This window comes from Rosa rugosa, chromosome 3, assembly GCF_958449725.1.
Source record: "Rosa rugosa chromosome 3, drRosRugo1.1, whole genome shotgun sequence".
In the NCBI taxonomy this organism is placed as follows: domain Eukaryota; kingdom Viridiplantae; phylum Streptophyta; class Magnoliopsida; order Rosales; family Rosaceae; genus Rosa; species Rosa rugosa.
Window position 1 is genome coordinate 41,641,275 of NC_084822.1, and position 15,989 is coordinate 41,657,263.

The window sequence follows — 15,989 nt, forward strand, 5'->3', positions numbered from 1 at the left end:
CGTTTCGATACTATTAGTGGCCCTAATAGTCGACTTTTTGTTCCGGTCAAATTTTGAGAAAATTTTCTTCATGAAAGTCGTAGAGGACGTTAAACCGAGTTCGTGCATATGTAGTACGTAAATATCGGAGTTCGTATGTGAAAGTTATAAGCGAAAAACTAAAGTTACTGTTCATGGAAATTTAGTATATATTTGAAAAGTTACTGTGGTAGGTCATAACTACCTGGATAACTCTCTCTCTCTCTTTCTCTCTCCTCTCCCCCGCGTTTCCTCTCTCTCTCTCTCTCTCTCTCTTCGGCAGTTTTCGGCATAACCCTGCCGTCCGACCACCAATCGACGAGCCACAAGCTTGGTTAGGACGGCCTCCTCCTCCCGCACACACTCATGTGGTGGCTCACGGCGATTTGGCCGGAATTTTGCAAATTGAGCCTCTAGAGTTCACTGTAGCAGTTTGATAAATTCTGAGATTTCTCCCAATTCCGGCCACCATCTTCTACTATTCCGGTCATTCTGGAAAGCTCAATACTTGCTGAAGAATCCCTCTAAGTCTCTTGAAGCAATTTGAAGCGTGGAGGAAGAATTGAAGGTTTGAAATTTTCACTTTTCAAAATCGGGTATTTACTGTTTGCATTGATTTCCAGAAATTCTAGGTGTTTTACGGCTTGGTGGTAGTTGAGAAAAGTGTTTAGAATGTTGAGAAGATGTTGTAGCTGGATTTTGGTGCCCCGGTTTGAAGTCGGCCGGCAGCGCGTGGAGGGCGTTGGGCTTAGAGGAGACGTTTGGAATTTCGATTTCTAATTATCGTAAATTTAATTTTTGTTCTGTGCTTAGTTATTTATAAAAGCTGTATTGTATAGGACGTGAAGAGGACCCTCACGAGGAAAATTCAGATAGACGGCAAGTTTAGCCGTATATTGTGAGTGGACTTTTATTTTTAAATAATGATGCATGTGATGATTTTTCCCGAATTAATGATTTACTTATTTATTTATTATTTTATCACATCTTTGGCTTATGATTTATTTTCAGGAATTTGATATCGATTTATCTCGTGGTTTTAGTTGCAAATGATGATTTTCAGAAATTAATTATAATTTATCTCGATTATGATTTAGGAAATGGAATTGTGATTTAAATTATTGTTTTAAATTATCAAGCATATTAATCAGATTTAAATATTTATTGTTATATCGATTGGACTTTCGAATTGAAGTTTGTTGCTCGATTTTGGACTTGTGATTTATGTTGGAATATTTGGCGAATTATTTTCCAAGGCGATTCTGGAATTTATTATACCTTTTTATGTAAATTATAATATTTCCGGATTATTTACGGAAATGAGATTTCCGATAGAATTACATATATTTTTTATTCTGGCCTATTTGTTTATGAATTTGGGAATATTTTGGCGTGTGGGGTCACATCATTGGAATATATTTATTTTCTCGTGACTTTATTGCGAAATTTGGGGAACCTTTATGGATTTATTGGTTTTTGAATGATTTTCTTCACCATACTTGGGTTGATATAAGTTGTTTGTTTAGTTCTCCTCCTCACGTGAGTAGCAGTCGAGGCTCCTCCTCACTTACTTTTTGTTTGTGGGTCGAAAGGCGAGGATAGAGCCTGGGAGGCTTCGACCCGAGTCTGGGAGACTCATTCGTTGTATGGTGATATTCATGTTCCTCTTAATTTATGTTTATTTGACTAGCGGGGCTAGTTCGATTTCTTTTAACCAGCGGAGCTGGAATGTTCTCATGAATTTTCTTGTTGCGAGAAAAATATTTATTTAATAAATATTGCATGCATTGGACTTTACAAATGACTAAACGAGGGAAAGTATTAAATTCTTTTTATTTTAGATTGTTTGTGAAATATTTTTTTTTTGTCCACTTACGCAGTTACGCTAATGTTTTTATGTATTTTCCCCATGGGCCCTTTGTTTTCAAATGCCCAGTTCGTAGTGTAGCTGTTCGGCTTAAGAGTTGTGGCTTAGCACCACCACTGCCACCAATCTTCCGTAGGTTACTTGCTAACCTACTTTGTGTATTTTATCTCCTTTTCTTTAGACTGCTCTGATAACCGTGGGAGGTTTTATATTATTATATGTATAATTATGGATTTGAGATTGAGTTGAATTATTCCGAGATGGATTGTAAACTTGGAGTGTTCAGTTGTACGTGGTCTTATAAATTATCATTTGAGTTTATTGATAATTTGGTTGGTTAAGTGGTTGATTCGGGGAGCAATGTGGCTCCAGGAGTTGGAAAAATGAGTAAGTATCTATAAGTGTGATTTTGCCTCCTTTCACAGGTTAGGGTTGTCCATTTTTCGGGAAATTTCTGTCGAATTTTCTTAGACAGTGGGCCCCGCAGGGCCACCTAGGATTTCAGGGGGAAATTTCGGGGCGGGTCTTGTCACTGTCCCTTAGATCAAAACATTAAAATGAGTTGCACTGGACCTAAAATGTCACCCAAATCACCAAAAAGGAGAAATCACAACCTGTAACTTTCAATCTTCAAACACTTTTCAAAACAAGAGAAGATATTATTTCCCACAATTTATTGGTTCCCGAAAATTATACCTCAAAACAATAAATGGAACTCACTCACACATATTGTTCTTATCACCACAAAATCACCAATACATATATATTTAACATAAATAATATATATACGTGGTCATTCACTCAAGAATGCCACTAATACCGACTATAGTCTACACACGCCAAAAACCGAGAAATTCATTTTTATAATTAAATCCTCATTTTTACTTACCCATAAACCATAGTCAATCAAGTCCATATGATTTTAAAACAAATATTTATTTCCAGAAAATAATTTCACAATTCAACAATTAAACCGACAATAATGAATTTCAGTCAATAAACGAACCATGTGAGATTTACTCACCTCTAAATCCAGCTGCGTCTTCTCTAACAACCAAGATCACACAGTCACAAAACGTTCACCCAATACAATTCCCATCAAGCACCTAATCACATACGGTCTCAACTTAGCACACAAATAACAAAACCCAATTATACGACGATCCAACGGTCGGATCCTCACGGATCGCCTTGAGGATCATCTTTACCAATTTGTACGACGATCTAATGGTCAGATCCTCACGGATCGCTTTTAGGATCATCCTCTCAAAATTATACGACGATACAACGATCGAATCCTCATGGATCGCCCTTCGGATCATCCTCTCAAAATTATACGACGATCCAACAGTCGGATCCTCACAGATCGCCTTTAGAATCATCTTTACAAAATTATACGAAGATCCAACGGTCGGATCCTCTTTCGAGACCATCCAAGTCTCCGGAACACTTCTACGATCAAAACAATAGAACTACAAGTCGATCGGACGGCTAGATCCTCCCGGATCGAAAACTGAGACAATCAAAACCGTAAAAATCCTAACATATTCATACGATCTCCAAAAATTACGTATTATATATCAAAATGCTCGTATCGACGAGTAGAAGAAATATAGAATCAGAAACTGCCCCTGACCTGGCCGAAACCGCCTCCAAGCGCTATCGTCGTCAACCTCCGAATTGGGTGACGAGACCTATGTCAAACTCTTCCTCTCAACATGCACAAGAACTTTCACAACTAGCACAAGGTCTAAATCAAAGCGAGATTGGCAGAAATTACCTCGATAGAAAGTGGATCGGAGATTTTTCCAGTTTTCCAATCTGCCTCGGTTCTCCTTGCTTGGATTCTGTTAAAGCCACTTGGTGAATATGATTAGCGTCTTCAGGGGATTCCAAAATGACCGATGGCGAAGATTGGGGTGGCCGGACGGCGAAGAAATCGGCGTTGACTGAAAACTGAGCTTGGATCAGACCTTGCTTGCTACACCGTGTAGCGGCGGAGATAGGCCAAGATGCTACACCATATCGACAGAGGAGGAAGAGGCAAAGCAATTGCAAGGGGTGGCGTGTCCAACGGCGGCCGGACAGCGGAGATATCGCCGAGAGAAGAAAAAGGGCGATTTCCGGTTGGGGAGAGAGAGAGAGAGAGAGAGAGAGAGAGAGAGAGGGTCGGTTTCCAAATTTGGAAATCTGTCATTTTTTGCAAATTTTAGAAAATTTTGTCATTTATACAAAAATGGAATGTTTTTCCTAATGCCATAACTTCTTCATATGAACTCCGATTTTCATGTTCCACATATGCAGGAACTTGTATCGACGCGCTCTATAACTTTCACGAATGAACTTTTCACAGAATCATAACGTATAAAAAGTCAAACTTTGCGACCCCCCTAAAACGTTGCGTTTCGAATAAAAATTTGTCGGAAAGTAATTTCGATTTCTCGATTGCTCAAGGAAACGTTAACAAAACGTAAATTGTACCAAATGAGACTTTTATTAATTTCTCGTAAATTACACGAAATTAACACGAAAATTTAGGTTATTACATTGAGTTTAAGATTCTTGACCTCTTAGCATCACACATACAACTAATTAAGCTTTGCTCATAAACTGGAAGTGTGCAACTTTTCCATCTTTGTTAGAGATGTTGAGATGTTCAATTACCGAGAACGAGTTGTCCTTGAAACAGGCTGAGATAAACTTGCCACTTTCTGGTAGGCATTTTGGCTAGTCAAGTCAGTTCGAGACAATTTGAGGAACGTCAAGTTTCAACAGTTGGATCTGAAATGTGATCGAGAATACTCAACTCAGAACATTACCATCGGTATATGAAGATAAACCTCATATATCTCAAATAGCCGAAGAACTATCAGGACTTAATATAGTTTTGAGTTGGATTTGTTGCATTTTGTTATCTGGTTATGAGTTTGTAATAGGGTATTTCGAAATTGTTGTCTTATGTCTACCTTCTTATACTTGCAAGCATGAGTTACAAACCTTGCATTTGTTGTATTGTTTTATCTAGTTATGAGTTTGTAATAGGGTGTTTCGAAATTGCTCTCATATGTCTGCCTTCTTATACTTGCAAGCATGAGTTACAAATCTACTTGGAACATATTTAATAGTAACTTATCAAGAAACACGGTGTTAATTTGAATCTAAAATCACTTTTCAACCTTCACAAATAACTTTATGATCAAGCAATTTTTATTCATACTTCTAAAATTAGCATTTAGACTTCCTCACTTAGTATATCGCAAATTTACTTTTACAAATAATCAATATACTATCTGCACTTCTCTAATTTTCTCACAATATCCCTTATTCAATAAAATTTATAGATAATGCCACATTTATGTATCGATGAATAGGTCAGTTCATTGAAAAGGCAGAAAATGGCGTCAACATCTAGTACTGTTGCTAATGTGCCACCAAAAGGGCATGAGTGCATGACTGTCCAGTGTTTCTAGAAGTTTTGTGACTTTGTCCCTTAAAAGGGCATGAAGCTGAAACCTATGAATCACGTTGCTTATGATTTGAAGGCCTGGGTCTTTGATGTGATGGATATATTGTGTTGTTAGCAGTGTGATTACTCTATGATGGGTCTTTGGTTGATTTAGTGTGAAAGGAATAACCTAGTCTGGAAGGGTGGTAATTTTCAACCATGCGTATGATTGAGTGGTGTAGGCAGGAGGAGGAATTTTAGCCATACCATCCCAAAGCTTCGAGAAAAAAGAAGAGGCTTTTGACTAAATGGGAATATATCCTCTAAGAGGAAGACTGAAAATTAATGTTGGTGGGGCTTTTAGGGTGGACTGTGGAAGTGGAGGCATTGGGGGTAATGGTCAGAGATGATTTGGACAAGAGTATTGCAGCTATTGCAAGGTCTTTTCTGCATGCACATTCGGCTATTGATATGGAAGCGGAGGCGTGTAGAGTTGGCATTATTTTTGGTAAACACTAAGGTTGGACGGAAATTGACATTGAAAGCGACTCTGCCATTCTGATTGCTGCTCTCAATTGCAAGGTGGGGAATTTTTCAGAGGTAAGTTGGGTTTTGGATGATTGTAAAGTTTACTTATCTGCTTTTCAATCAGTTAGAATTCGACATATCTACCATGAAACAAATTGTGTTGCACATATGCTTAAATAATATTTGGTTAGATGGGACTCCTGCTATTATTTAGGATGTACTCTACGACGATTATAATAATTGTTCTAATATAGTACGGGATTCAGGTTTTATGTTCCTCTATTGCAAAATATTATTTCAATAAATGAAAGGAGTGGAGCAGAGCCTCCCAGGCTCCCAGCTAGGCTGGATTTCAAACCCTATTTCAAAAAAGGAATAGGTCGTGTATACCAACTGAAATTGCTCAATTACTAAATTGAGCTCATAACCGTTTGGGTATATTTACCACCCCTGAGGTTATATGTATAGCTACTTACTGTCGATCTAAAATCATAGTTCTACAATACATTTTTAATTAACTTACTTCTATTTCCAAAATATACTCAACTGTAAGTATTTATGGATTGTAGTATGCACTTGAATAACCCTTAAGTTGATGAGCAGTAGATGCTGCAATGGCAAACGAAATCCGAACTCTTACTTGGTACATGATCAAAGAAGTAAATACCATGCATGCAAAGAAAAGAACAGCAGGATGTGGGGGTGGAAATTTTTGAGAAAGATTTTAGGAAGATACTTCGTGAGAAGAAATCTCCTCGAGGGTAGTTTAAGCGAGGAGGGATCTCCTCAAGTGAGATTCAAGTAAGGAGATATCTATTCTAAAGTGATTCAAGTGAGGAGGGATCTCTTCGAGGGAGATTCAAGTAGAGAAAAATCTCCTCAAGATAGGATCTTAGTGAGGAGGGATCTCTTCGAGGGAGATTTAAGTGAGGAAAAATCTCCTCAAAATAGGATCTTAGTGAGGAGGGATCTTCTCGAGGGTAATTCAAGTGAGGAGAATTTCTTCTCAAGAGTGATTCAAGTGGGTTGAGCATTGTGTAAAAAACAATGCACCAAGAGGGCATGATCATGCCATAGTAAGATGGGAACATTCCTTAACTGAGGAGCAACCCATAAATAAAATCCCAGGCTGCTGGGCCCTTGCTGGTAGGCTTTCTTTATTTATTTGTTATGTAATAATATAGGTTATTTCCAGTTTAGTAGGATTTTAATTACAATAACTCTCTACCAATTTGTGGTAGGGCTAGTGGGGCTTGTTTCCGGCTTGCGCACTCGATGTGCCTTGTCTGGGCTAATGAGGTGACGAGTCGTTGCTAAATGGATACATCTTAGTGTCAAAATGAAATGAAGTGTAGTCGATCTTATTTTCGACTGGCAACATAGTTAGAAAGCTATTTTTGTTTGCCATAGATGCTCTTCTTGAGGGTGATCTTTCTGGATGTTATCGCTTTTGTAAAGCAAATGAAGTTGCCAGAGGTGCAACCATTGCTAATAGGTGCATATTAGAATACATAGATTTTGTAGAGATTCTTGCTATTATTGCGGGACATTCTCTCGATGCTAATTGTAAGTCGGGGTTAAGGCACCGTGTCTCCCCCTCCACATGTATTCTGCAGTTTCATTAATCGAGGATTTACAATAGCTGCACCAGCCCTTTTTCACACAAAAAACAAAAAAACAAAAACAAAACAAAGAAGCTTTGTCCAAGTAATTATCAAATGCTAGTGTGCTATTTAAAGGGAGAAGATCACCTGTCCCCAAATTTGATGTGTCAATTCTGTCACTATATTGTAACGCTCCAAATTGCACCTCACCAGTTTGAGCACGTCACAATGCCACGTGTCTCTAAGACATAAACTGAATGTTTGATTTACATTCTAGAAACCCGCAAGACATTCAGTTAAATAATATTTTTCGTGAAACGCATAGCAGAAACATGAATTTCGTTTGAGGTGAAAACTATTGAAAATCATTAAGCTCACTTTGTTCGTCTAGAACTTACAACCTGTGAACAATCGAAATATAACGACGTAGCAACAATAATTAACTTTCATCAAGTTCCGGAGTAACAACTTCAAGAGATAAGGGTCGAGATTTTAAAACCGGAACCTGGTTATCTTTACGACGAGTTATCAAATTTCGCACATCTAGCTCCGTCTGCTACTGTCTCGTACCAGTGCACAGTACCTGTAACCACATTGTTGTAAGAGTGAGCGTTCGTCCTCGCAACTCAGTAAGCTTCACCCCTAATAGGTTTGAAAACTTTATAGATAACTTTCAGTGGCAATGCAAGTATGAAAACAAACTTTAAAACTTTTCTTTAAGAACGACAAACTTTAATTATTTTCCAACTTAAAACTGATGCATGAAGTCCAAACGAATACGGGCCTTAAGAAATACCTGATGGTCGGTCCTGTGGACCCACTACACGACTTTACCTGAAATCAATTCATAACCAGGTCAGCGTAGAGAGGGCATTCGCTATCTAGCTACACACCCGGAACTGGGTCATCATTGCGATCGAAATACCGCCCGACCGGTGTAGCTAATCCTTAGGAGGTTAAGGGAATTAATCAAACCCAATGAAGTTAGTGCTACCCTTCGCTCTCAAGCCATGAACAATATCTTTCATGGAGTGATTAGTGTACATTGCATTTTAACATAACCAATCCGAATAACTTATCATACACCATTTATATAAAATATGAAAACAACTAACCGAGAAAGATCCCGAATTCCCTACATGGATTCCAAAGTCGTTTATTTCATGTTGTTCGAGATTCACGAACATTCTGTTTCTCGGGTAATTGGAGTCCTAATTTCCGACATAATTAACGTTAACAACTCTCCATAAAGAAACAAAGTTGAGAATTTCATCAATTTTTTCGTCCGACCAATCTTTCCTAGTTTGACTAGGATTTGACCAATCACTCTTTTCGACCAATTCGATAGTTGTCCCAAATCCTATCATATATCATTTCGAGTCATTGATCTCGTCACATGGTATTTCTATGAATTACTATGGACACCCAATATCATTACTTGCTTGACCATTTTTCAATTTTCACAGCCATTTTCATATATATATATCCATTACGCTCTCAGCATAATGCAAATCAAACTCTAAAGTCTAAAATTTACCAAGTCGATTTGATATCCAATGTACATTCAATTTCCAACGAACACCAAGCTATCTTAACAGTAATCGAGATCTGTATAACACAAATTCACAGAGACATGCGAACTCGAGAAACCACAGTTCCAGAACATCAATTCCAACAATGCGATTTCCTAAAACCTTGACGGACCTTTGTGTTGAACAAGGGCCAGGAGATGATCCAAATCAGTAAAATGTCTTCTCTGACGAAAAACATGGCCTCCGGAAAACTCCTTGACGTGTAATTCGCAAATTCAGAGGAGGAATAAACCAAGGCAGCCACCACAAGCGGTGGCAGAACATACCTAACTCACCATTTCAAACTTCTCCAGAAATCAATTCATGCTTCAAGACGTCGGAAACGAACCCAGGCAAACCGGAACAACCGTCGTGGAAGGTGGTTTCGAAAGTACCCGAAATCACCCAAAACACAATTCCATCAAAACTTAATCGAATTCGAGAAACAGTTATACCAGCACGTAGAGCGTGAAGAGGAGATCGATTTTCATACCTCAAGCACCGCCGATGGTCGTCGGAGACGCCAGAAAATTCTTCGAAATCGCCGAAAAAGCTTAGAGCTTTCAAGCGTCGTATCGTCGCCTTCTGTCGCCAATTGGACAATTCGATGCCAGAATCACGTCTGCGCCGAGGAGACGAAGCGAACGCCGATGTTACGCATCCAAGATATGGCCGGACGGAGGAGTTCCGTCCGGGTCGTGGCTTCCGGTCGTCGGGCTGCAGAAACGGGTCGAGAGCTCTGATGGGTTCTCGATCATTCTGGGGCGTCCATCTGATCTCGCTCAATTTATAGCCTTTCCCAATTAATTTTGGACAGCCGTGATGAAGCGATGGAGGATCTGTGCCGACCAGATTGCACCGAGCTAATTTTCCTTTTTCTTTAAATAATTTCCTTAATTCCAAAACTTTCAAAATTCATAAGAATTAGCTTGGATGTCCGAAAAATTTCCTAAAAATTTCTGCAAACTCGTCGTGTGGCGTATTTTATTATCAAACTCTTAAATTAAGAATTTCACCTTATGAAAAATTCTGAAAAAATATTCTCGAGCACCTTTACAATTTTCGAGATCAATAAATAATTTTCGAATGATCTCACTTAAGCTCGATAAATTCTCCGGGGCTCATATATATAGTCTGTTGACACTTGTCTCTATCATATCTTACCACTAACATCGTTAACTCTATCTGAAAACATAAAACAAAATTTACAGTTCTTCTACAACTTTTGAGTTTATCCTTGTCTCCCTCATCGCAATCTACAACGCTAACTTCGACGGTCTTCGTCGCTTTCGGCACCTCTATCTCCGACTCTAGTTGCCATGGAAGATTGGGTGGATGGGTGTTTAGCTATTTTGGAAATTGATAGCTGGGAGAGAACGGAATTGTAGATTGAAATCGGTGTAAGTTACCAAAGTATAGTTTTTTCAATTTGGGTATTGCCATTAATATTTCAGTAAAGGTCCTACCGATTTAGATCTAACTCCCACAAAATGGAATGAAGGATTTGGAGTGATGTGACAGAAGGGACAGAAAAAAATGGGACAGGTGGTCCTCTCCTCTATTTCAATTTAAATGAACATAAATGGGTAATCATTAAAGACCTATCAACTAGAAAACCATTATAAAAACGTTTGTACGTGGCTACTTTCTTGACTAAATTAAGGTACGTGGAGACTTTTCTTTTTTAATATTTATTTATTTATTTTCTGGACGACAATTTTTTTTCACCCTATTCCTCTCCTGATATTAGTGAAATTTAAACTCATAACTTCCGCGATGTTAATTAGACTAGCTAATCAACAAGCCACGACTCACCTACACGACCAATTAATTGATGCAAAGTGATCTTAGTTGTCGGTCAGGAATTTCTGCTCTTACTGGCGGCTAACAAATTGAAAAGGTTAAAAACATGAAATGTGTGGAACACGGGGCACTCTCATAAGTGGAGTTACAATTGCTTTCAAAAACAAAAAATGCAGGTCAAGCGGGACTGACCTATTAAATGAATTTCCCAAGTCATTTTAAGTCTCTTCAAAACTATTCACAGAACTTACAAAATCAGCCTCTTATTTCAAAATCGATAAGCTCCTGGTCCTGGTGTAGATTCCTTCTTCTATGCAGCTTTATTGGATAGAGCACAACATCATGAAAGCAGCTCAGGAGACTACTCTGCGTCTCCTCCTCCTCCATATTTTCTTGCTTTTTTTGCTTCCATTGGAGGCCACATCATCACAAAGAATACAAGCTGAAGCTCTCCTCAAATGGAAGAACAGCTTTACTTCTTCACCACCTTCTCTGAATTCATGGTCGCTCACAAACCTAAACAACCTGTGCAACTGGACTGCCATTGTCTGCAACCGCAATACCAAAACAGTTTCTGAAATTCACCTTGCAAACTTCAACATCACTGCAGCACTAACGCAGTTCAACTTCGACAAGTTTCTCAATATCACCCATTTCAACCTCAATGGCAACAATTTCTCAGGGCCTATACCATCTGCCATTGGCAACCTCACCAAGCTCACCACCTTGGACTTGGGAAACAATAACTTGGAACGAGAAGTGCCTGCGGAAATGGGCAAGTTAACGGAGCTTCAGTTTCTAAGTCTCTACAGCAACAATATCAATGGTACCATTCCCTTTCAGCTGGACAATCTCAAAAAGGTACAATATTTGCTTCTTGGAAGTAACTACTTAGAGCCTGCTGATTGGTCTAAATTTTCAGGCTTTCCTGTGTTGACATTCCTCGATCTTTCTCTGAACAGACTAGATTCAAAATTCCCAGAATTTATATCTGAATGTAGGAACTTGACATTCCTTGATTTGTCTGAAAATCTTTTGATGACTGGCCAAATACCAGAAGTGGTATTTACCAATCTGGTCAAGCTTGAATATCTCAATCTCACCAATAACCAATTCCAAGGGCCACTGCCATATAACTTTCCCAGCCTCAAACACCTTTATTTGGGATTGAACAACTTTAGTGGTCCAATTCCTGAAGATATAGGTCTGTTGTCTGGTCTGGAAATTTTTAAAGTGCTTAACAATTCCCTTGAAGGGAAAATCCCATCCTCTATAGGCCAACTCAAGGAGCTTCAGCGCCTTGATCTTTCATTGAATTCTTTAAACTCTTCAATTCCCTCTGAGCTTGGTTCATGTACCAACCTCACTATCTTGGCCTTGGCTGTGAACAAACTCAGTGGGGAATTGCCTCTGTCCTTGTCAAAATTGACCAACTTGGAGAAATTGGGATTATCTGATAATCTATTTACTGGGCCAATCTTGCCTTCTCTGGTTTCCAATTGGTCTAAAATGGTCTCTATTCAATTCCAAAACAATAGGTTCAGTGGGAACATTCCAGCAGAAATTGGCCTGTTGCCAAAACTTGATTACCTCTTTCTGTACAAAAATAACTTCACTGGTCCAATTCCCTCAGAGATAGGAAACTTGCAAGCTATGACCAGTTTGGATCTTTCAGGAAACCAGCTCTCCGGGCCTATTCCTATGGAATTCTGGAGTCTCACTAATCTTCAGAGTGTACGGCTTTCCTCCAATAACCTCAGTGGCACAATCCCCCCAGAGATTGGGAACATGACTTCATTGTCTCTCTTTGATGTCAACACAAACCAATTTGAGGGGGAGTTGCCAGAGACAATTTCTCTCCTTAGAAAACTAAAGTGGTTTTCCGTTTTCAGTAATAGGTTTTCGGGGACCATTCCCAGTGATTTCGGGAAGTATAGTCCTAACTTGACATTTGTTGGTTTCGCATGGAACAGCTTCTCTGGAGAATTGCCGCCAGGGTTGTGTAGTGGATTTTCTTTGCAAAATTTTACAGTGAATGACAACAACTTCACAGGGCCATTACCTGAGTGCTTGAGAAATTGTACTGCATTAATAAGAGTCCGGCTTGAGGAGAACCAATTCACCGGAAACATTACCAATGCATTTGGTGTTCATCCCAGTCTTGCAGTAATTTATCTTAGTAACAACAAGTTTGTTGGTCAACTCTCACCACACTGGGGAGAATGCAGGAACATCACTGATATGCGTATGGACGGAAATAGAATTTCTGGTCAAATCCCACCTGAACTTGGGCAGTTAAGACAATTGCAGAAGCTAAACCTAGGCTCTAATGAATTCAGTGGGAAATTTCCAGTTGCCATTGGGAATCTAAGCTTGTTGTTCAATCTCAGTCTCAGCAGGAACTACTTGACAGGAGTTATCCCTCGGTTTCTTGGCAAATTGACAAGGCTTGAGTTTCTTGATTTGTCTGATAATAATTTTACAGGGGTATTACCAGTCGACCCTGGAACGTTTGAGATGTTAACAAGCTTGAACATAAGCCACAACAAATTATCAGGTGGAATACCAGAGGAGATTGGTAATCTACACCTGCAGTACTTGTTGGACCTAAGCAGCAATACATTCTCCGGATCACTACCATTAAACCTTGCCAAGCTTATAAAGCTGGAGATTCTTAATGTCTCGCATAACCAACTCTCTGGGAATATCCCATCAACATTTTACAGCATGGTTAGTCTTGTCCGCATTGATTTTTCTTACAACAACTTGACAGGTCCAATCCCAACTGGTGGCATTTTCCAAAAGAAGCTTCCGAATAATGCTTTCATTGGAAATAGTGGTTTGTATGGTGAAACAGAGGGACTAACTCCATGCACTGCGGGTCCCAAAAAGTCCAACGAGAAAATTCTTGTTGGCGTCCTTGTTCCCATTTGTGGTTTATTGCTGATGGTGACCATATCTGCTGTAATCCTTAATTTCTTCAAGAAATCAAAGGTTGAAGAATTCGATCATCCTAAGGTGTCTAAAAGTTTTGATTCAATTATTTGGGGAAGACATGGTAAATTTACATTTTCTGAAATCATCACCGCCACCGAGAACTTTGATGAAAAGTACCTCATTGGAAGAGGAGGTTTTGGCAGTGTCTACAAGGCTGTGTTGGACAGAGGCAAAGTCGCTGCAGTTAAGAAATTGAATATGTCAGTAGATTCTAGTGACGACATTCCAGAATTGAATCGCAAGAGTTTTGAGAATGAGATAAGAACCTTGACAGAAGTGAGGCACAGAAATGTAATAAAACTTTATGGTTTCTGTTCCTGGAAGGGGTGCTTGTACTTGGTGTATGAATATGCAGAGAGAGGCAGTTTGAAAATGGTATTGTATGGAGTGGAGGGCGAAGCAGAAGTACTTGGCTGGGGCACAAGGGTGAAAATTGTGCAAGGAATAGCTCATGCTATTTCTCACTTGCATAATGACTGCTCTCACCCAATCGTTCACCGTGACATCACTTTGAGCAACATATTACTAGATCGGGATTTCGTGCCACACCTATCAGACTTTGGAATAGCAAGACTATTGAGCTCAAATTCCTCAAACTGGACTGCTGTAGCGGGGTCTTTTGGCTACATGGCTCCAGGTATCAACCATTCAATAAACTTATAAACATTGTATTTCATTTACATAATTACTCATACTCGCCCATTAGCATTAATGTTTTATATATGTATATGATGGGAAAATGTTGGTTGATTTTGTTATTTTAATGACCATGCAGAGCTCGCATTCACAATGCAAGTGACAGATAAGTGTGATGTATACAGCTTTGGGGTGGTGGCATTAGAAATCATGATGGGAAGGCATCCAGGGGAGCTACTGACTTCTCTATCAGAAAATGGAGAATTGCTTTTGAAGGATTTGCTAGACCAACGACTTCGTTCTCCTTCAAGTCAATTAGCAGTGCGAGTAGTTTCCTTAGTTACAATGGCCTTGGCCTGCGCCAGCACTAATCCAGAATCACGACCCACCATGGAATTTGTGGCAAAAGAACTATCATCAACCAGGACCCGGACTTGCCTTTCTGAGCCGTTCAGTACGGTAACCATCAATAAATTGGCAAGTTTTCATAACTAGGAAGTTGCTGGAATAAAAAAAATGGGGTTTAACTACTAAATCCCTTCTGCAAAATTGAAAGAGTCTTGCATTTTCTCTAGTTTCTGGTTATTTGGTGAATAAATGTATTATTCTAGTGCCAGCAATGTAAGGTATTTTTTTTTTTGGCAAAGCCAGCAATGTAAGGTATAATAAGTAGTATTTCTGTTGATGTAAAACTCAAATAACTGGTACAGGTTGTACTATCACTTGAGTTAGTTCTGCTCATCATGTGGTGTGGTATAAATTTCAATAACAATTTCTTGTGGGTTGCTTTCATTTTTGTTTTCAATTCTTGACATATTAGGGATCATACTACATTGAGGTTATACAGCAGAGAATTTCTCCTCGAGCTGTATCAGTGCAATAGATGTTGAGTTTAAGTGTCTGTGGGTTATGGCTAGTGAAGGAAAATGCTTCAAAGGCACGTATGAATTTACGCTTTCCTTTAGACTTTATTTGCCCCACAACAAGTGTGCAAAGGGGTTTGATCAAATAAGCCTTTAGGATACAATGAAGCCTAGCAATCCTGCTATTGTTGATCGGCGTCTTGCACTTACGAAGATCAACCAAACACTCAATTGAAAGTTACAAGAGGCTCAAGGTTTCTGGAAACTAAAACTGCAGCTTATAATTTCCAGATTTGTTTTGTATAGTAGGGAAGTAATGGATTGGAGGAACTGCAAGAATAAAGCAGAGAGTATCTCAAGATATAGGAAAATAAAGTTATCTATTTAATCTGCAGGTATCACCCCTTTATATAGGGATGTATATGCCTCTTCAATTAATTGGGATAACCCTTCCGTAAGGGTGGCAACCTTTCATTTATGAAAGATGATGATTAAAGCATGAAATTAATATCCCAAGAAGTCACCAGTAGAAGTTAACAAGTTAACAACGTTTGCTTCATTTAAACAACAGATTGGTGCTTGTGAAGCAACACAATGCTTCACCAATATAACTGTCTAGCTGCTTCCTATATCTGAGATCCTTTTTGAAATTTGAAT

General features: G+C 39.0%; 1 protein-coding gene and 1 long non-coding RNA gene across 2 annotated transcripts; one reads left to right on the top strand and one right to left on the bottom strand.

Moving 5' to 3' along the window:
* Positions 1-8,911: 8,911 nt before the first annotated feature.
* On the bottom strand, positions 8,912-9,890 carry LOC133740962 (uncharacterized). The gene is made up of 2 exons (XR_009861535.1): positions 9,527-9,890; positions 8,912-9,360 (listed from the first exon to the last, which is right to left on the bottom strand). It is a non-coding gene; the product is annotated as an uncharacterized LOC133740962 (long non-coding RNA).
* Positions 9,891-11,082: 1,192 nt separating this feature from the next.
* LOC133741380 (MDIS1-interacting receptor like kinase 2-like) lies at positions 11,083-15,261 on the top strand. The gene is made up of 2 exons (XM_062169292.1): positions 11,083-14,470; positions 14,609-15,261. Exons 1-2 carry the CDS (start codon positions 11,149-11,151, stop codon positions 14,962-14,964), a joined length of 3,678 nt encoding a protein of 1,225 aa, XP_062025276.1. The 5' UTR covers positions 11,083-11,148; the 3' UTR covers positions 14,965-15,261.
* Positions 15,262-15,989: the final 728 nt, after the last annotated feature.